Here is a 23,387-nt window from a genome sequence, read left to right as displayed (position 1 = left end):
CCTCAATTATTTAGAGGTAGATAGGCCCAATAAAAAAAAATAGTTTATCACACATATGCCTTCTATGGTACTAGGGGAAAAAATGATTTTTTGTTTTGTTTTTGGGGAATTTTACTATTATTTTTTAAATTACTCTTTTATTTTTATTTATTAAACAGTTAGTAGATATTGTTTGTATTATCACAATCATGTGTTAATTTGAATATCAATGCACCAGCAAACAACCCAAGGGTAATATTTGATAAGTGAGGCTTCGAAGGAAAAAAAATGTTGATATGTTGTAGAACTGATTTTTCTAAGACAGAAAATGTTTACACCTTATTCCCCCAGTTTTTAAATATTAAAAAATCTGTATCTCATTCACCGTTCCCCAGTTTTTCATCAAACAAGTTTTTTCTGATCAGTTTTATCAACATATCAAAAAATTTTTTCCCCTCCGGAGCCTGACTGCAAAAAAAAAAAAAAAAAAAAAAGCTTCCACCCTCATCACTTTTCCAGCCTTGATAGGGTGATAAACTAATAATATTTTTTATAGGGCCTAATTCTTTTTCATCATTCTTCTATTTTTTTTTATGCTTTTTGATATTTTGTTTTGTTACCATATTCATGGGATTTTAATGATGTATGCGTACTGTACTGGGCCCATTGGAAGAATAGTAACATTTTACTGAAGAGGTAACACAATTATCAAATTTTCTGTGACAAATATCTGTGTTTGGCCATATATGGGCATGATGTCAGATCACGCTCATAATATGCAAATGACAGTTATTTGTCAAAGTTGATACAGTTGACAGAGCTTAACAACAAATCATAATAAACAATTCTAATACAATAGCAGGCAGATACACACAGCCATTGTATATCTAGAATGACCTTTAAAGCAATGCAATTAAAACACTGAATTGCTCATATAGCGATTAAAAACTGAATATGCACAAATTCTAGGGTTTACTAATCTGTGTGATTGGAAAATGTGATCTATTTTGATAGTCTAAGGTGACTCTTTACAGATTTACCGCAAGACTGAAATTGCTTAAAAAAAATTGAAACAGGTAAAATGTCAAAAAGGTTTTTATTCTTTTTTTTTTAGTAGAGAAACCAACAAATCTTATCTGTACGTTATATACAGTAGGTGGGACTATGCAATACCCTCTATAATACAGCACAGGAATAATGCTGTACAATAATAATAGTGTAATGTGCAAAACAGGAAGAAAATAAGAACATTTTGAGCCTGAAATCAATGTGAATGCGCGAAAAATGAAAAAAAAAACCAACAAAACACTGAATTTTGTACAAATGTATCATGTTTTGGAATTGGTATCTTCTCTCTATTTTGTATAAGTAGACCCAATTTCCACCTTGAACAGAAACCTCTTGGCAGTGTGTTAAAAATCCCTCTATTTGACCAAATTTACAGTAACTGTATTTCCCAAACTTTAGTAATGGATGTAATTTGTAAAGTTCCATCATGCCACCAGGTCAGCAGATACAAAAATCTCAACATCAAAATTTAGATGCACCAAGAGCAAAGATGAATCCCTTACCAACCATTAATAATTCTGTTAGTTACCAGTAAAGTGACAGCAATAAATAAAACATGGTTTACATAGTGCGCTACCATTCCACAGGGTTCAAAGTTCATGGCAGAGAAGTTTATTTGATATGGCTGGTTGTGACTTCACAATCAAGAATTTAGTTATTTCAGTATTTTGAAGATATTGAGCTATAAACAATAATAAAAAAAAAACTACATTTTTAAGTTGCTATTCACCATTTTCGCTAAATTTGCAATGAAATTTCCAAAGAACCTGGCAACTACCACTGGGGAACAACCATAGGCCTAGGCATTTTGACCAGTGTTTTATCTGTACTGTGACCGGTGAACGACTTTCTTGTTGTAGTGAGTTTCGAGACATTGGTGGCGCAGTTTCAAAATACACCCAATAAAATGGTTTATAGAAAGAAATGATCATGGCAACTACCACCGAGGAACAACAGAGGCCTAGGCATTTCGACCAGTGTTTTATCTGAGGTGAGACAGGTGAATGACCTTCATGTTGTAGTGAGTTAGCCTAGTCTTTGAAAACAAAATGGCAAAAAAAAAAGGGGAAAAAAGGGAAATAGGGGAGGGGGGAGAAGAGGGCGCATTAAACCTGCAGTGTATTTATCTATTTATTTGATGACACTACACCTTTGCATCGATGACATAAACTGTGGTGCCGTCTTACAGAGCACACAAGTATTTGAAGGAAATAGAAGTACTCAAAAGAAGATGTGTTTGGAAAACAGAAATTGCGAACAAAATGGTGCTCTGGCTAGATGTCCTCACATCCCCCCCCCCACTCAAAAGCTGCAAAACATTAGTGGTGCTGTTTCAAAATACACCAAGTAAAATGGTGTATAGAAAGAAATGATCATGTATTGCTATTGCTATATAGTGAGTGCTAGGATAAGATAGGAGCATTTTTAGTGTTAAATCACACTAAGGATATCCTGCTAATAAGTCTGAAGATTTGTTTCCAGTATGGTGTCCCTCTGGTTGTGAATTGGGATACAGAGAGATAATTCCCTACAATGTTTCAAATTAAATACAGTCTATAACTGAAAGCTGGAATTTGTGTTAAAGTAAATAAAATGATAATAATAATAATGAAATTTTTAATTAGTAAAGTAATTTAATTAGTATTAAAGTAAGAAGTGATCAAATGATTTAAAACGTCATAATCTGTGAAAATATTTAGGGGTTACAAATGCAGTTTAGTTATGTTTTAAACTGACATTGGAATGTAAAGTAATGATACGTACAGTATTGCTAAGAAAAGTCAGAGGAAAAGTTTTTAGATGAATATTTAAAAAAATAGGCTTATATACCTTGATTTCCCTCAATTGAAATTTCTTTCATAAACAACTCCAAAATACCACCTTTATTATCCCAATTCCTTATTCTTTATGTACCTTTACTACTGTTCACAGGATTCTCTGAATAAATGCTCATAAATAACCAAAACCGTGATTTAAAATAGATGAACCTATGAGACTACTGACTAGGGGAAAAACCATGTTTTATGAGGTTCCAAAGTGAGCAGAGCCTAGAAACAAACAGTGCTTTATTGATGTGCAAAGTGACAGCATAATTTCACACTACATGTACAGTGAGTAATAGCACACTTGGGATAACTTCCACTTTGATACAGACACTATTAATTACCATCACTTAAATACAGTAAAATGTTGAAAAGGTTAAAGATGAAATGCAGTACCAAAAAGTCTTCATGTTAAAGAAAGTGACAAATAATGACCACATTGTGATATAAACCAAGGGTCAATGCAGGGGCAGATCCACAGATGTCCGAAAGTGAGGCCGATAGAGAGAACACCATCCTAGGGGTCCGGGGGTATGCCCCCCACACAATTTTTGTTTGAAAATAACTTCTATGGCATTTTGGGTGATCAATTTTTTCTTTTTCTTTCTTTCTTTATTTTTTTTCCCTTCTTTTTTTTACGTTCCAAATCTTTCCCCCTAAATCTGCCCCTGAAATGCAAATGGGATATAATTCTTCCTCCAGAAACCAGAATTTGAATGGACATAACTAATATAGAAGGAAATAAAAAAAATTAGAATATACACCTGGATTATGCACCTAAACACTTAGGATCACACACTTAGACCACAAACATGAAATTGCACCTGGATCACAATCCTGAATACTTTGTCCAACTTTTATAAGTTACCTGTTTTCCATAGTAACCTAACTGAAAGGTTAATCTATAACAATGACCTGTTTATCTAACCAAGGAATACCGAGTTCTTGGAGAAGTGGAATGGCACAGGAACTCCTCCTTGTAAATGGAATTCACAAATTAGATGCTCTTTATTTGATTACTTATAATGGTTTTAGATAGTTTGATTTTATCAATTAATTTGTTGTCTAAATACACTTTTCCATTCCATCCTTTCAGCAAGCAAGAGATTCATATTTGTGATTGTTTATATTTTGTTTCAGATTGTTTATTTTATTACGTAATTGGTTGTCACATATATTCTTCTAATAAATTTTCTCTTTAGTAGTCCACATGTCTTTCCCATGACCCTATGAAGTTCACAATTTTATCACTGTTTTGTATCATGTCTAAAAGTATATGCCAATTCTCATAATATAAAGTATCTGGATTTCCACAAAGGTAGATGTTCTTTCTCTATGTGTTTTGATATATTTGTCTTAATCAGTTCTCCTAATCAGGCTTGTTGGATAGATTAATCACTACCTATCCTTAAAATAACACAGAATGTGAAAGACACTATAAATAGAATGGGTTTACTTCACGCAGTCATACGAACAGTTCAAAGATACAAAAACCGTGTCAACGTTGGTACCATAAACGTGTCCTACATTTCAACAATTTATTTTGGCTATGAAACATACATACATACTGTGTATTTATATAACACTACTACATCAAGATTTTAAAGCTGAAGAAGAAGAAAAAAAAAATACAATTAAACAGTCCCAGCAAGCATGAGGCATTACTTAACTGTGGTAAGATAAGATTTATTGGTTTTCTCTTTTATAACAGAGGAACACTCTTGCGCAGGAGAGGTTCGACTCCTACAACAGTTACAAAACAACAACTGACAATATATAAAAATTAATTATTGAAAAGAAAAATGAGTAAAGAAAAAATACAGGACAAGCAAAAGAAATGTTACTCTCATTATTCTGTAGTAATTAAGGAATAAAAAAAATAGAGATTTCAATTAAAGAATATAAAGTAAATAAATAAATAAAAATGACAAAAAATATAAGTTTATAAGTACAGTAAATAACATAAAAATTAAATATTGGTGGTAATGTTTTTCATTAGTTCAGTTCTTTCAGTCATTACTTTTGTTATATATGTTTTACAATGGTTATCTAATATAGGTAAAGTTTTCAATTGTTTTTTTTTTTAATGTTTATAAAAAGTCACATTCTCAGATATTAATTGGCAATTTGTTCCAAATGCAAGGAGCAGAATAAAAGAAAGCCCAGCAATGAGCAGACTTTAGAGTTTTAATGATATTGTATTCAGTTAGAAGAGTAGTATCATGTTCCAAATGTGATGACAAGATCTACAATATCCAAAATAATTCCTTCAAGGAAATATTTATAAAGTAGAATCCAAATTTATTGCATTTTTTGTTGTGAACATCAAATGTATATAGCCTCAGATGAATTGTAACTTAAACAACCTTGTCATAATATTATGGTTTTTATAGCAATTCATAAAGAAATGCACAGAATTAAAATGTAAATAAAAGAATTCTTATTAAAAATGTTGTTTCATTAATAAATTGTTAAGTAAAGTAGTAAAGGTAATTGTTTTTTAAAGTAATAGAATTTCAAATAAGAGAAAGTAATTCAGACACATTGTAAATATTTAATAATATTAAATAATAAGAATAAATGAACAAAAAAAAAAAAGAGAAATTCCAATGCATATTTATCAAGCGAGTACTTTGAAAGTGCGGGTATATTTCAAAGAAGTATTGTCATCGACCAATATTTTAGTATTAATTTTCCGAGGTCAATAACCCTCTCCAGTTATACGTATCTGTGCTAATTTATGCATCTTAAAATCAATAGCTCACCTTCACTTAAGGTATTTAATCTAGATGTTCTTGATCTTATGAGCCACCGTCAATGCACACTTAAATCGCAGGCCTGTATCTGCCTTTTATCAAAAATTAATCAATCGAAATGTAGATTTGTAATTGTGGTGGGATGGATGGATTTTGGGAAATTGCATACTTACCTATCGCATGTACTATGCCATCGTTCGTTTACGTGCTTCAGGATTTGTGTGATACGACGCGTGTCATCAACACTGTAGTCCGCTATCAACTTGTCGCCAGACTCGTTAACCGCATCAATGCATGCTTTCCACTGCTCTACCTCTTCCAGGAAAACCTAATTAATCAGTAGAAAACAGATTTTCAAATTACTTAAATATATACAATTATGATTTTTTTTTTGTCAAATATCTACACATTTTTTAAATGAAAAGAACTTGATTGTTAATTATAATTATTTACAATTACATTAAATTATTTGTTACCCAACTAGACAATTTATGAAAAAATAAACATGGTAAAGGTGTTTTTAATCTATATCTGATTATGAATTTTAAGGATTAAATTTATTAGATAGTAAAATTCTTTTAAAATGTAGGATCTGAATCCAAGACCTTAGGATTACAAGGCAGGCAGCTTAACAAAGTAATTTTATTGTCATTAATACAACAAGTAAAATTGAAATTTGATTTCCTCCGATACACAAAAACAATAAAAAATATCAACAGTAAGATTCTATTCTAAATAATAAAATTCCAGAGAATGACAGCTAAAAAAAAAAAATAATAATAAAAACCTTAATACAAAAAAAGTGTATATATTTTAATGCAGTTATTACTTGGAATAAAACAATCTGACATTTCATTAGAGGATTCTAATTAGAGACCAAATCTGCTAAAGACAACTAAAACCCTGGTCTTGAAAGTGCTCTTTATTTGGAAGGAGACCTGTATAATGATATTATTAAATATATCTTTTATTTATATATCATTTAATCAGCAAGTAATGGAAGATATCATTATACTTTACTTTGGAATATGCAATATCATGTTATATATTCTCTATATATGAGTCGGAGTCTTTCAGTACTTCATTGCTAATAACTATCCTAAACATTGGTACAAATCAATTATGTATGACCATCAAGTATATGAATAACAATTAATAGGAATATCATCCTATTCATGCCTCCCAAGCTGTCTTTGGATCTCATTATATAATGAAAACATCTTTACATATCATATTATTATTAGAGAAGAGTCAATATGAAAAGAGATTTGAGAGTACTGTGTGTGCTGCGAAGATTTTATCATTGTTTGTATTGTTACAGATTCCATTCTAACATTTTGCTCGCAAACAGAATAGCTAGGTAAATAAGTTAAAACAACGAATCATAAAAAGAACAATAACCTGTATTGCAAATTCCCTGAACTATAAAAGCGGTTGTCATGGGGAAATAGCTGTAGAAAATCGGAACTCCTCAAAGAACCATTTTTAATTAGACAATTTTCCTACATCAACTAGCACAGTTTTCTGACAGGACTAAGAGGTATTTACCTGTTTCTTGAAAGAAAGTAATAGTTATGGTATACGTAACACTTAGAGATTGTATTTGTACAGCTAAATGCGTTGGTTAGGGAAAATTGTATATTCATATCATTTTGCTGAATATTTCTAATTTCATTTCAAATAACAAATGTAATATAAATTGTATTCATTCTGATATATTATTTCAGGGGTTTTTCCTATTATGCTAACCATATACACTTCTTTTTTATAAGAACACATTCTGAGACTGAAACTGCTTAAAAATTAAGAACAAAATAAGAACAAATTGAGGCTGAGGTAAAATGTCAAATGAGGTTTTTAAATTATTTTTTTTTTAAATTAGAAAAACAAAAAAAATATATATATATCTGTACCTTATTGGAGTAGTTGTGAGTATGTAATACCCTCTATAATACAGTACTGTAGGTGTAACTGTCATTTGGGGCCATTTTTACCAGGTCTTTTTTCTGGGGCCATTTTTATCTACAGTGGTATACTACTGTTTAATATAATTTTCTGTGTTTGAAAAGTGTGTAAAATAAGAACAAAATAAGAACATTTTGAGCCTGAAATCAGCCAAAAAATAAGAACATTGAGCCTGGGTAAAATTTTACTGGTTCTTATAAAAAAAAAAAAGGGAATATAGTTTGGGGAAAAAAAAAAACAAAAAAAAAAAACTTGTTTATATTAATATACAATTCACCCTCCAATTCAAGACCTTTGGGAACTGAAAATTTGGGATGGTTTCGGGGGTTTCGGTCTCTAATTAGACTGTGTTAGTTTTGTGTTAAAAGATTAAAGATTTTTATTTGGTTTTTCGAAAGGGTCATTTTGAATTAGAAGGGGTCCGAATTGGAGAATTGTCACTCACATCATAAACTAACAAAATGAAAGTATACGATTGTGCTAGTTTGTGAAAACAAAAAAGGATGTTAATATACGCGCTGTTGTTGTGTGGTAAAGAATACAAAAAGTGCTTGACAACCAATACGCGCTTATTTTGACACCCTTTTTTTTCGCGAAATAACACAATCTATATTTGATTGTGTTATTTATGATGTGAGCAACGATACAGTGAATTAAAATTTATAACTACCTTTTGGGATTCCAGTTGTATCTTTAGCACATCAACGCTATCGCTGACGGGGTCCATGGCGTCGAGTTGACCCTCCATCTTGGACATCCAGTTAAGCAGCTCCTGCTTTAGATCATGGAACTGCTGCGACTCTGACAGCATCGCCTCTAGTTGATCTTTACGTGAGCTGACCTTCGCGGCAGCCTCGTCAAATAAAGCTACAAGTCTTTCAACTGCACATGGAAAAAATTTAAACAATGTTTAAAACTTTTATTTATATTCTTCTAATAAACATAAAAAATACCATATAACATCTACTCCATGTCGACATTATAGGCACTGTTATTGTTAGAAGTGGTAGAATGAGGAAAGTGAATGCACACATGGACTGTTGCAATTACTTGTTCTACTGGGATACAACACCACAATCTGAGGTATTAATTTAACTTTTGTATTGGCAGTCATGAGCATTGTAATTTCCAAAGATTTGGACAATAAAGAAATCTGTATCTGTAAAGTTTGCCATCTAACTTAAGACCACATTTGGTACCTCAACACTTAAAATTTTGTCTTCAATTAGAGGGTTTAGCTTTGTGTTGAAAAAAATTAAAAGTTGCCATTTGGTACTTCGGAATAGTGGTCTCGATTTAGAAGGGTCTCTTTGAGGGTGCACTATATTTAGATAAAGAAAACAAAACAAAAAAATTTTAAAACAGATTATCCCCAGGGCTGTGATAGCTAGGGTCATCCATGATACCAAATACCTTGAGGCCAGCATACATCTTATTAAGTTGTATGAACACATTTATCCCTGTCATCTTTTATTTATTTTAGTTTAGCTCAAATAATCATTTCATAACTGTAAAGTCCCTAGGCCTACACTTTTGGCATGGTAACTATTACCTAGGGATTATAAGTTGTATAAAAACATGAAATAGTCTGGAATTTCAACTGTGTACCCACCACACCTCCTACATTTTTCCCACATCCCTCAATATAGGCAACCTAAGTGGAGCAGGTGGCTCTGAATGAGTTATAGAAAAATGCTGACCAAAATATGTTGTATTATACCTATTGTAAATGTGAATTAGTTGTATACATGAATGAAATTACATCATTATCCTCTTCCAGTACTGTGCATAACGTCTATTAATAGAGCATACCCGCACAACGCTAAATGGTATGCAGTATGGCTTGCAGATGTGTTAAACATTTCTCTATCCCTAAATCGTGGCTTCGCTTGAGTTTTTTTGCTTTTAATAACAATTCTTCTTTCCTCTTTTTGAAAAAAAAAAAAAAAAATGAACAAAAAAATTCTTTTTTCCTCTTTTTGAAAAAAAAAAAAAAAAAAAATGAACACGGAGGGTTTTACAGTATTGTCATGTTACATTATTCAGAAACTTGGGTCACTAAAGCCTGAGTGCTGCCCTCTAGAAACAGTTGTAAATACTGTAGAGTGAAAGTTTATGGTTTATAGAATGTCATTCACTAGAAATTAACTTATACAGACAGTAAACAGTCACTCCAGTCCTACTTACTCTTCTCCTGTAGTTGTTCTTTGTTCGTTTCATTTTCGGATTCTTGTTGAATAGTCTTTGCTTTGCTGACTAACAGATCAAGTTGAGGGCGCTTTCCATCAATATCTTGTAGTAGCGACTAAATTTGTGGAATTAAATGTAGAGTAGTACATGTTACTTAAGAAAATGGTTACTTTGAAGTCAAGTACAGTAATGAACATTGGAAAAATTTTGTTTTTAAATTGATTTGCAGTGCATCGGGTATAGCTCTAAAATGAACTGTTGCATTATTGTCTTGATGTTTCAAATATATTGCTCTAATCACCTTCTACGATATTTTGGCCAATCTATTTAAAATATCAACATTTCTTTCCCAGAACATATTTATGTGATACCGCAAACCTATGGGGGTTTATTTTTAATTCACCAAGGCAACCTCAGGGCAATATTTGGTAAATTTTACTGTTTTAAAATATTACTATTGTCCTTTTAATCATCAAAATTCAATTAATTTTTTTGTTGAGGAAAATCAACAAAAAGTTAATTTTATTTATTTCCCCCTGTACATAATAATTTTAATTTATAAAAATCTAATTAATCCTTAAATAATATAATTTTCAATTATAAGTGTCTGACATGTATTAATTCATTATTATCACAGGGAGAGGAAAAGACATTTGTCAGTCTAGAGCAAAACAAATTTAAATAAATTTAAACAATCAGGGTGTTTCCCCAAAAACTTAATTAATTTATGGGTGTAATTTCCTGATTATAGGGCGTATGTTGCAGAATATAACAATAGTAAACAGAACAATTTTTGAATTAATATTTTATCAGTCGGGGGAAACCCTACAAGAATTAAATACAGATTATGATGAAAATCAAATAAACAAAGCAACATTTCAGCAGGATAATGGATTAAAAATGACCAAAGTGAATTGAAAGAAAACTATTACATCTGTTTCCCAGAAAGTGATATACATAAATGCCCAATGTGTTACTAAAGAAGAAAATGTTTAATTTATCAAAAATGAACAATTTTCTTTGGATGTTGGCAGTTTTCTTTGTTTGAATTTTCTGAAAAATTCAATTTCTACAATTAATAAAATAAAAACAACACTTTGATAACACATTAGTAAAACATAAATAAAAAAAAAAATTGTAATTGTTCATAAATGGAATAAAAAGTGAAAGAGGTTAAAGTGAGTGACTTTTACAAGACTTGAGGTCACAAAACACAATAAAACATTTTAACATATAATTTATGATAAAAAAAAAAAAAAAACGTAAATTTTTGTTTGTGTCCCAGCAAAGCAATATGCAGATTATTGTGAGACTGAAATCACCTTATATGGCAAATTTAATATTAGGAATTTACGATGAGGACTCCTTAGAAAGTAAGATGCATTTGGGCTATTTGTAAAGAAAGATTAAAAAAAAACAATTACTGTACCATCAATAAAATGACCATTATTATAGATTGCTAGAGCTAGCAATATCTCTTTCATGCCTGGGTTTACAATAACATGCACTAAGAATGCTAGACATTCAAAAAAAAAAATGTTACAAAAAAAAAATATCCCGGCAAACTGGAATGCAAATACTTTCTACATGTGGGTAGTAGTCTATATAGGGAGGTGCCAAAATCAGATTTGAAAACATTTGAGTGGCATTTCAGTGGCTGAGTGATCATAAAAAAGTGGGTGTGGCAGCTTAGGGATATGGTGTGTGGAACCTGGAAATTGGATGCGAACAAACACAATAATATGCGGGATATCCGATGAAGTGAGTTTGGAATCGGATAAAAAGTGGATATGGCATCAAATAGTGTGTATTTGAGGAAAAGAATGGGATTCAGGGAAGGAGGAGGATTCCTGGGAAATGCATGATACTAATTTCAATTTACTACTCTGTATTATTCAATACATACCATGCAATGGTCAAATGTAAACTGGAAAAAAGTTTGTCAAGAAAAGTTTTCATTATAATATTCTGAATATCTTTCTTTTTCTTTCAAAATTATATTTTCATGTCATGAAAAACTGTACAAATGGAAAACAATCTAAACACTCCTACATTATTATCTAAAAGTTAAAACCGTTAAACTTCATACTGAGCAAAGTCATTTAAGATCATTTTTACTGATAACAGTTACTGGTATAATATTCTTAAATTGATAACAATCATTGGAAGATGGTTGGATAAATTAAAATGATAACAATCATTGGAAGTTATTTGGAATATAAAGAAAAACTTACAGTGAAAAAAAAAAACATTATTGGAAATAAAAGGTGATTGAAAATATTAAGATGGACAATGTTTATAACTTCTTTACTTCTTTCCTGTTGGTAAATTACCAATTTTTCTAAAATGAGTTCCTTTGCCAATTACAGTACTGGGAAGACTTTAAAGGAAAAACAACACAGAAAAAAAAAAGATGAGAAACACATAATGTAACTTGATAGGTTAATTGTAAACAAGTATGACATCATCAATTATGATCAATATCAGTGATATCATCAATTATGACATCATAAAACTATCACACAAGAAACTAGATCACCAACTGTTACATTAACTTTAAACAAATTGTGCATTCAACTATTAATTTTAAACATTATTTCTTATTTAGTTTTCAATTGGATATTACAAACTTTTATGATTTTTTCGAGAAAATTATAATTTCCTCTATATATTACCTCAACCTAAAACATAATTAGATTTTTATAATTAAAAAGAGAAAAAAACTTTAACCAATTTGCACTGAACACATAAATACATCAAGAAGTGAGTAAGCATTAATCATTACAAAGATAACACATAATTCTAATTCTAATTTGAACATGCAAAGACAACATGCATTTTAATTGTTATGAAACTGTAACATGTGGTGGAGTGTATCCTATAGAAGGATATGACAATGCACTTCGACACTGAAGTGGCACATATGTATTTCCATATATTGACAGAAATGAAAGTAATGTATGGTAGTGTACAAAGCCTATGATGTGCTTTGATGTGTTAAATAATGACATGAGAAAATATAGATATTGAGGTGGATGGACAATAATCACATGATGGTAGTATACACAGGGGTTCCTATTGGAAGAAGTTATTGCTAGGAGATCAGGCTTAACAAGCTTTCTTAAACTCATCTTAAGCTAAGAATCCATTTGTCCTATAGCGATTGTGGTCCCGGCTCTGACTCAGTTTGCATATTACAGGGTGTTTTAACTAATTCCATGCATAGGCATTTTTAAGGCCCTTTTGCATAGATTCACCACATTGTACGGCGGGCTAATGTCAAAATGGATGAATAGCTCCATAGATTGAATACCACAAGTGCATGCGGTTACGGAGACGCAACGCAACCACACTAATGGAATCACTCTCGTTTAAAACAGTTATATCAATTAAAACATACCACACTGCAAACGGAACCGCAACCACAACCGGACAAATGCATTCCTAGCTTTATTGTATTTATCTTAAGCATGGTGCTCATGACAAGCGACTTTAGGAAGACAATTATTAACACAGTACCGTAGTAAAGACATGCAATCTGAATTTGCAGAAGATTGATGACTTTCGTGCGATTTTCGTTTGTTGCGAAAGTTCAGTAGACTATACCGATTTCTGTTAGATTTGCGCGTTCACGTACAACTTGGGCAGGGTGGCGCTAGGGTTTGCCCGACGCTGCGAGGTCCCCGACGGGGAAGATTTCGCAGACGAGAGAGCGAAGTGGGCGTGGTCGAGCAGTGCTTAAAATGTTTCAAAAGTGGTGCAAGGGGTTAAGACCCTGAAAAATTTGACAACTTAAGGGTTTCAAACGCTTATTTAATCAATTTTAGAGTGTACTAATATGTGCAAAATACATATGCTTTTTTTTATCCCCGACGAATTGTGGTTTTTCTCCCCGACAGGGGACCCAGTGGGGGCCCCTGCTGGCGCCAACCCTGAACTTGGGACCCCTGTTATACATGTTGTGTGAAAAATTATGTATATTTCCATATATGTATCAATGTGTGTGGAATTTTACCAAAGGTATGCAAAGCATAATTTGAGTGTAGGTATCATAGAAAATTTGGAGGTATATGAGAACTTGGCAATGAAATGCAAACACCAAGACAGTATTGCAGTAAAATAACTAACTAAGCAAAGCAAGTTAAACCAAAATCCGAAGATAACAATTTATAAAATATTTTAGAGGGAGAAGAGAAGAAATTTAATAATGCAAGGACAGGTACATTTATTTATTTTTTAATAAAGTGCTAATTAAAATGAACATGTAGTCAATTAAGAAACCCCTTAAGATGGACAATGTTTATAACTTCTTTACTTCTTTCCTGTTGGTAAATTACCAATTTTTCTAAAATGAGTTCCTTTGCCAATTACAGTACTGGGAAGACTTTAAAGGAAAAACAACACAGAAAAAAAAAAGATGAGAAACACATAATGTAACTTGATAGGTTAATTGTAAACAAGTATGACATCATCAATTATGATCAATATCAGTGATATCATCAATTATGACATCATAAAACTATCACACAAGAAACTAGATCACCAACTGTTACATTAACTTTTAAAAAATTGTGCATTCAACTATTAATTTTAAACATTATTTCTTATTTAGTTTTCAATTGGATATTACAAACTTTTATGATTTTTTCGAGAAAATTATAATTTCCTCTATATATTACCTCAACCTAAAACATAATTAGATTTTTATAATTAAAAAGAGAAAAAAACTTTAACCAATTTGCACTGAACACATAAATACATCAAGAAGTGAGTAAGCATTAATCATTACAAAGATAACACATAATTCTAATTCTAATTTGAACATGCAAAGACAACATGCATTTTAATTGTTATGAAACTGTAACATGTGGTGGAGTGTATCCTATAGAAGGATATGACAATGCACTTCGACACTGAAGTGGCACATATGTATTTCCATATATGGACAAAAATGAAAGTAATGTATGGTAGTGTACAAAGCCTATGATGTACTTTGATGTGTTAAATAATGATATGAGAAAATATAGATATTGAGGTGGATGGACAATAATCACATGATGGTAGTATACACAGGGGTTCCTATTGGAAGAAGTTATTGCTAGGAGATCAGGCTTAACAAGCTTTCTTAAACTCATCTTAAGCTAAGAATCCATTTGTCCTATAGCGATTGTGGTCCCGGCTCTGACTCAGTTTGCATATTACAGGGTGTTTTAACTAATTCCATGCATAGGCATTTTTAAGGCCCTTTTGCATAGATTCACCACATTGTACGGCGGGCTAATGTCAAAATGGATGAATAGCTCCATAGATTGAATACCATAAGTGCATGCGGTTACGGAGACGCAACGCAACCACACTAATGGAATCACTCTCGTTTAAAACAGTTATATCAATTAAAACACACCACACTGCAAACGGAACCGCAACCACAACCAGACAAATGATTCCTAGCTTTATTGTATCTTAAGCATGGTGCTAATGACAAGCCGACTTTAGGAAGACAATTATTAACACAGTACCGTAGTAAAGACATGCAATCCGTATGGCGCGAAAGTGCAGTAGACTATACCGATTTCTGTTAGATTCGCGCAATTCACGTACAACTTGGGCAGAGGTGGCGCCAGGATTTGCCCGACGCGGGGAGAGAGATCCCTGACCGGGGGAAACTCCCCGACGAGGGGGAAGATTTCGCAGACGAGAGCGAAGATTTCGCAGACGAGAGCGAAGTGGGTGTGGTTGAGCAGCGCTTAAAATATTTCAAAAGTGGTGCAAGGGGTGAAGCCCCCGAAAATTTGGACAATTTAGGGGTTTCAAACGCTTTTTTAATCAATTTTAGAGTGTACAAAAATACATATGTATGTGTATGTATATGTATATATATATGTGCAAAACACATATGCTTTTTTCTCCCCGACGAATTGTGGTTTTTCTCCCCCCCCCCTGAACTTGGGACCCCTGTTATACATGTTATGTGACAAATTATGTATGTTTCCATATATGTATCAATGTGTGTGGAATTTTACCAAAAGTATATGCAAAGCATAATTTGAGTGTAGGTATCATAGAAAATCTGGATGTATATGAAATGTAAACACCAAGAAAGTATTGCAGTAAAATATCTAACTAAGCAAAGCAAGTTAAACCAAAATCCGAAGATAAAAATTTATAAAATATTTTAGAGGGAGAAGAGAAGAAATTTGATAATGCAAGGACAGGTACATTTATTTATTTTTTAATAAAGTGCTAATTAAAATGAACATGTAGTCAATTAAGAAACCCTTTATGAGTTGTTGAGAAGACGGAACATGCTATTGCATTCCTTTTATACAACAGGGGCTTGAAATAATAAATGCATGAGATATACATGATACAGTAGGTGGAAAACAAGTGCTTGAATCGAAATAACACGGATGAACAAATCAACAATTGGAAAAAAAGAATGATGGTTGTCAAAAAAAAAAAAAAAAACCTGTAGCAAAGCAGAAGCCTGCAAAAGTATGCGATGAAATAAAGACGAAAATGCCAGGAAGTGTTAAAAAAAAATTCACAACAAATTAGTGAAAATTCAACCCAATTTATAAATGTTTAATATGCAAATCAACTGATCTGAATATATGCAAATGTCAACAGACCTCAAGTTGGGCTAGCATAGTCATTATGTCTACCACCATTGCCCCGATAAGCTGTCGATCGTTGGGACCTAATGTGTAGAACATGGGCAGTATACCGGACCAGACCCCCTGCCAATGAAACAAGCAAAGTTAATAATGAAATTTTTTCCATAACGTAACGCATGTAAATATTATAAAAAAAACTGGAATTATCACTGAGGCCATATTTTGTACCCTTATACACAATAGTTGATTGTTTATTGTTTAAATCATTATTATTTATAAGATGGACTGATTTCATAACTCTAAAAGTTTATTGTACAAGTTATGCCCATATTCTTATAACTGAACTTTAGTTCTGGTTCAAACTTGGCTTAAGATTCAATTTCATAAATCCTTAACAAACTTCTGATTAAATTTCTCACACGCAGGCAACCTTCAACGAAGTTGCTACAAATGCAGGTCAAATTTTCAAGTTTAGCTTTAGGGGGGCTGATTTCGAACGTCTTACTCTGCTGAAAATGTATGTCATGTAATTCGGACTTAAGTGCAGAAAGCATATAAAAATGACAGCGTTCGTTAAATGCATCATCATTCAATGAAACATTCCCATTTGTAACATTAAAATGGTGCAATTAACATGTTTAGTTAACCATATAAAATACTCTGTGATTTTGCACTGTGAGTCACGAAAAGTTTCAACAAAGGGGGCAGTATCCATGTGTGTATTTATCTTTAAATAATTCTACACACAAAGCCAGTATTATTTTGGACAACAAAGCTATGAGAATAAATATTAGATTGAGTGGGACGGGAGCCAGACGTTCTTTTACGTTATTTTTTTTTTTCAGGACTTGGCTACCTAAATTCTGTCATGGTCAGTACAAATGTATCCATGATGGCTGTTGTTATGGTCGTGTTTAGTGCAATTTGTGAATATGCCTTTTATGATGAACATCGAATCATAAGTTCAAAAGTCTACTTTGAATTAGAACTAAAATATATTTCAGAATATAGGCATCAGTCTCTAACTTGGAATATGCAATCGAAATGATTATTATCCACCACTGCATTGCTACCTTAAATACCATAACCACATTTTATTAGACTGCAGTAAAATATGCTGAGTAACTACCATGTTTCGACACATTTATTATCAGGATGCATGTATGTTCTTGGCATGTGAAAGAAACAACAGTCAATATTGTGTTGTTATTAGGCTACTGAACATGGCAAAGCTAATCCAAATTTGTCATTCTGGGTTCATTTAACTGTTAATAGCTAAGTGAGAAATCCATCATGATTTTCCAGGACACTTGGCCTTGGGATTTTAATAACTTCTTATAATGACCACCCTTAATCAAGATGTAACTAAAGAATAATATTCTAGTATAATGGTGTATACTCGCTGCTACAGACAGTTTCTTATTAAACATATGAAGTACAGACAGTACCGTAGTTAATTACTGACCACTTTAAAGAGGTATCTGAGAGTCACTCAGCCTCTGGGACACATGTGTGCAAACAAAACATATTAAAAGTTAGGTTATTTGCAAGTAGGCACATTTTTTTGTATTGATGATGTGGAAATAAACTTTATATTGAATTGAATTGAAATACCATCACTTTACAAACCGAGTTTGGGGCCATTTTTGCCAGCGACTGTCCTGCATTTTATACTCACTAATTTCATTTTTACCATGTTCTTAAAATGACAATAAAGGAGTATCGTACCATATCGTATTGCAGAAACTGTTAGTTCTTTTTATAAGCATGGTCACACACATGGGTACCAAGATATATTCTGAGTGAGCCTCTAGCACCCCCACCCACCTCAATCCCACCGAGTAGAAGCTATTACGAAGAAAGATTCTAATCACCAATATCTATCCTTCTTCATTACTGAATTAGTTAGTGCTGGAGATATGAACATAGGGAGGCAGGATGTTTTTTTTTTTTAATACACATTGATAAAATTCTAATAACCATAAAATGAGCAGATGAATGATAGGATATGAAATTAAAATGATTGTAAGATAAATAATGAAGTTATTAGATTAATATTATAACATAGCTACACATTTATTAACTACAGATGGAGCATTTAAAATTGCTTAGTATTATTATCAGCAAGTTAATGGCATGCAATTCTTTAATGTTTACACTCAACCATTCAATAGTAGAAAGAAAATAGGCACAGAAAAAAATAAAAATTCATCTACTTTTCAAGAATAATAGGCTGCATAAAATATAATTTAATTTTGGTTGGAAATTTAGATCGGGAGGTAAACCTCATCATTCAAAAATAATAATTCGCATTTTAATAAACACTTTTGTTCGCAGCATGAATGGTGAACTATGCTAATGGACTTCCAAGACTATTTATTGTAGGCTACTAAATGCAATTGTCTGCCAACTATGATCAAGCTTCATCATCAATATTAATTTGCTGATGATGTAAATCTTTACTACCCACAAATGATTAGCATAAGGATAAATCTCTAAATATTACAAGCAGACTATAAAGATTCCCCTATGTTGGGGTGCATCATTTTTCCTGTATTCCTACCTTCTGTTTACCAATCATTTCCTCGATCTCTTGCAGGTCGCAGACAGTTACTGTCTGCGATCTCAGCATATGATCCAGCAGTCTGAGCCAGTCTCGGAGTTCTGCAACAGCATTGTCAAATTCTGGCCATGGAGAATGCCCGATTGATTCCCTAAAGGATGGCGGACAAGGTGTTTGCTGCACTTCTGTTGAGAAAGATTGTATTGTTCAGGGTTAATGTGTACAATAGAAAAGTACATGTGAAGTTTGTATTGCAGTATAATAAGCATATATGCTTAAAAGTTCAGGAACTGTTACCACTAAAGAACAATGACCATCACAATGACGATAATGATGATGATGATGAATATGGTGACGTTGATGATGATGATGATGATGATGATAATAGTAAAATTATGTTTTTTGTTCAACCAATTACCAAAGACTGTAAACTGTTGTTGAAACCACTGCTAAGGTAAACAACTTATTGCAATTTTCTATTATATTTATAGAACCAGATGAAAGTTTTTGAGAAGGATGATGATAATAATGAATGATTATGATGACGACAACAACTAAGATAATTGTGATGATTATAATGATGATCATGGACAGGACAGAGTCCACAGAAATTACTGCACATTGGCAATTATGATCAATCCTCGAAAGATAATCCATTTATCCTAACTGTATTTTTATGGTCAATGATGAGGGACATACTATGTACCAGAGTACATCCAACCAGGAAGTTATTCTAACAACTCTCTGATCCAACAAGCCAGAATTTTGTTGATATTTACCTTGTTGTTGTACCCAGATGTCTTCTTCAATACTCAGTGACTTGATTGGTTTAAGTTGGGCTGCAAGATGCTGAAGTTTCTGCCAATCGCCATTTAGTTTTTCTACCTTCTGCTGAATATTATGTGGTATGCAAATACCAAGGCTGTCCCCATCCCTATTCATCCTCTCCGCCGTTGCATTTACGCTATCCAGGTTGGCCTGCCGGGCATGAATCGCTTCCTGCATAGTCTGTGAATAAGACACAAAATCGAGCTTTATTATTGTTGGTACTGTTTATTAAACTATAAAATTTTTAACTGCCCAAAGCCTGCTGAATTCATTAATTATTAAGGATAACTGCGGGTGTCAAGTCAATAAACTTAAACAATAAACTTGAATGTTTGAATTGCTAATACTGTACTTCATACACTTAAGTTATTAAAGATGCACTGTCGGCCCAAAAAAATAAATAAATAAAATAAATTGAAAAATACCTAAAAAATTAAATGAAAAGTTTTAATAGCTCATTTATAAGGATAAAATAAGTTATTCAATTCCAACCAGAAAAGGATTGAAAACAAATTAGTTTTGACTGATTTACAGACGTTTTCTACAAACGTCCTCAAATTGGTTACCAGAATACAGCAATCATTAGTTGATGAGAATATTGTTTTCTCAGTCAAATCTTTAATTGTAAGTTCATAAACAAAATTGAATATACATATTAAGCAATTCAAATTTGAATTTTTAATTTTTGTTTACATCATGACAGTAAGTGCATATTTAACGCAAGTTAGGAATGGGAAACTATAGTATCTGAATGTATTTGAATTTTAGATATAAAACATAAATGACAAATTTAGCAAAAATGACCAAAAAAACATAACTTACATTAAATTTTTTTTTTAAATGAAAAAAAAATCAATCAAGAAGTCTCACGATTTGAATTACTTTTAACGCTTAGATTATTTTGCTTATCTTATTTATTAATTTGGCAAAACATACAAAACAAAACATCCATACTCTTCTAGTAGCAAAAGCAGTCATAAAAGGAAATTTTGCCACAATAATTTCTATATACAACACAATAATACATGTACAGCTGATCATATTACACAGGCCCAAATGAGATTTCAATAAATGTATATAAAACAAACTTGACAATGACACATAAAAAACATTCCTAGTTTACTAGTAGCCCATTCCGCATACAAATACATTTAGTTTGGATATAATACTGTAGCATCGCCTTTGGATGTAAAATGCTTTTAAGCATAATACATCAAATTCATCTTAAAATTACATATTCTTTGTGAAGAACACTAGATTGAGACAAGGACAGTGATGCGCTGTATCCTTGCCCCAATTATCTGTATGTTGTTTTGCCCCAGAATAAACTAAATCTAAACAGTATAATACATAACTATGAATCGATGAAGTTAAGTCAAATGGAACAAATTATCTAGAAAATTAATGTACTAGTCATTAAGGTAAAGATTAAAAGAAATAAAATTACCTCCTCTTCCATATTGGAACTACAAAGTAACAGGAAATGTTTAATGTTTATCCTCCAACCATGATCACATTCAGAGCCTAGCAGCTAGATCACATGCACAATGAAGCCTGACTCATCCCTTCCTGTGCAATTTAGCTCCTGCTAACTATGATTAATTGAGAGGCCTAGCTTCTTTGTTGTTATAGTGGATGCAGTTGATGTAGCATGGGTTAATGACTGAAGGGAGAGACACAGCCTGGCGAACACGACCTAGCAAACACCGCACAGCGACACACTAAAATGTATTTACCAGCAGATCATAATGAATAAATTGAAATACTGTATACCAGCAATATTACAGTATTGCAAACAGATATTCATTCTTTTATGAAAATAAAGATGTCATTGGATTATTAATAATTATATTCTATATGATTATTTATTTATATTATGTTAACAGGATTTCACAATTATTTCTTTTTGAATAGTTGCCAAAGATTGTGAGGGTATAAATAAATAGCTCTAATGTAGTTTTTACACTGAAACTCATATGCTTGTCTTCCTATTGAACCTAGTGGTAAAATATTACCAGTACATTTTTAAACTTTTTAATTAAATTAACATAAATAAATTAATTTTAATTTTTAAAATACCATATTAATATTAACTTCTAGTAAACCATTCACAGATTCTACAACCCTGCCAAAGGCATTTTTAGAATCAAACCTCAAACAAATGGACTGGAATTATTAATTTTTAATAATCACCATTAAATGTTAACAATATGTTCTTATAATATTTTAATAAAATTAATAACATTAACAAAATATTCCAATATTAAATAACATATTTATCATTTAGCTCGTATCTTTTTCCCCGTTTAATATTTATTTTATCAGTGATGTAGTTATGGTGGGCAGAGGTGGGTGGACCATGGACCTATAATATGTCCATGGGTGGACCATCTAGCCTTGAAGTTTTGCGCTCAGTCTAAGTCTAATTTCATCGCCCTCCCCCCACATTTATCATTTCCCTTGCCCATCCTTAAAATAAATTCTTATTATTTAGAGTTTGCTAATGTTATCACCCACCAACCCTTAAAATGTGTACCACACACCCTTGCTTTTCTATAAATACATCATCTGAACAACAAAATCTCATATCTTTAGTACCCTGTTTAACATTTGCTTTATCAGGAATGTAGTTATGGTGGGCAAGGCCGTCCGGCCTTGAAGTTTTCCACCAATTCTAAAGCTAATTTTTAAAGATATTGGGTGGTGGGCTGTTGGGCTTTGTCTTATGAGGGGATTTGTCAATTTATGTTAAATATATCAAGATGCAATACTTTAATCTACACTAAACCTATCGTATATATATTCGCATACAAGAGGCTTAAAAAAGCATGTGATGTACACCATTTCAGATTTTAAAAAAATCATTTGTCTTATCTGCGGATCATTCGTAACATGCAAGTTTACTACTGCAATGAAGCTACTAACTGTTAGTATGAATGACTGCAATTACTGTAAATGCAGGCCGTATGTACGACTTTGATGAATATAAAAGCCCATAAAATGGTATTACTTGGACGAGTAGCCCTGCATTTCACTCCGTTTTTAGCAAGAAAGATGCAGTATCAAGACAATAAACAGCAACAAAAATCATCCAAAAATCAAACTCGCGGGTCGTCCCATATGCATCGCCTTAAAAGAGAGTATATACAGGAAGTCTTTATTTTGAGACTGGTGATTATTAATTGTTATCAACTGATTACATAGATGCTATTAGAGTATTCCTAAACAATTCTGAATGAAAGAAAGAATGTCATCGTTTGACCTACATGATGAGCAGACACGCAGTATTTTTTGCACCATAATTATGCAGTTTGCAATTCACGAACCTCAGGCGATAAATAAAAACACCTTTACACAGTACACTGGCGTGATAGCCAATGGCTACGTTCTACATCTCCTTGTCCACAATAGCTATTTGAACAAATTGTAACTGATGGATGCACTAAAATATTGATGTACTGGAGATATAAAAAAAAATGGTGATTTTGTTTGGCTAAATATGACGAAGTTCTAAGCCTGTTCTGGGTTCAATGATTTGAAGGTAGACGTTTTCAACGACTTCATAATCTCAGTAGTTATTTTATGTCTTTTTTTATTA

General features: G+C 32.2%; 1 protein-coding gene across 10 annotated transcripts in view; it reads right to left on the bottom strand.

Moving 5' to 3' along the window:
* The window catches only part of LOC117123299 (dystrophin-like), a 271,629-nt gene that overhangs the window by 77,225 nt on the left and 171,017 nt on the right, over window positions 1–23,387 (bottom strand). For 8 of the 10 annotated variants that reach the window (XM_033269187.1, XM_033269186.1, XM_033269185.1 and 5 more), the window contains 7 exons: window positions 19,741–19,969; window positions 18,962–19,146; window positions 16,414–16,521; window positions 11,688–11,708; window positions 9,779–9,896; window positions 8,262–8,473; window positions 5,800–5,954 (listed from right to left, as the gene is read on the bottom strand). In XM_033269187.1, coding sequence (XP_033125078.1) covers window positions 5,800–5,954; window positions 8,262–8,473; window positions 9,779–9,896; window positions 11,688–11,708; window positions 16,414–16,521; window positions 18,962–19,146; window positions 19,741–19,969 — 1,028 coding nt within the window. The remainder of the gene's footprint in view (window positions 1–5,799; window positions 5,955–8,261; window positions 8,474–9,778; window positions 9,897–11,687; window positions 11,709–16,413; window positions 16,522–18,961; window positions 19,147–19,740; window positions 19,970–23,387) is intronic. The other 2 variants (XM_033269184.1, XM_033269188.1) reach the window with 2 other exon arrangements.

Source organism: Anneissia japonica, unplaced genomic scaffold (genome assembly GCF_011630105.1).
Source record: "Anneissia japonica isolate Jap-2015-1 unplaced genomic scaffold, ASM1163010v1 scaffold287741_len385558_cov193, whole genome shotgun sequence".
In the NCBI taxonomy this organism is placed as follows: Eukaryota; Metazoa; Echinodermata; class Crinoidea; order Comatulida; family Comatulidae; genus Anneissia; species Anneissia japonica.
Note: the sequence above shows the minus strand (reverse complement) of the source record. Positions and strands in the feature narration are given on the sequence as shown.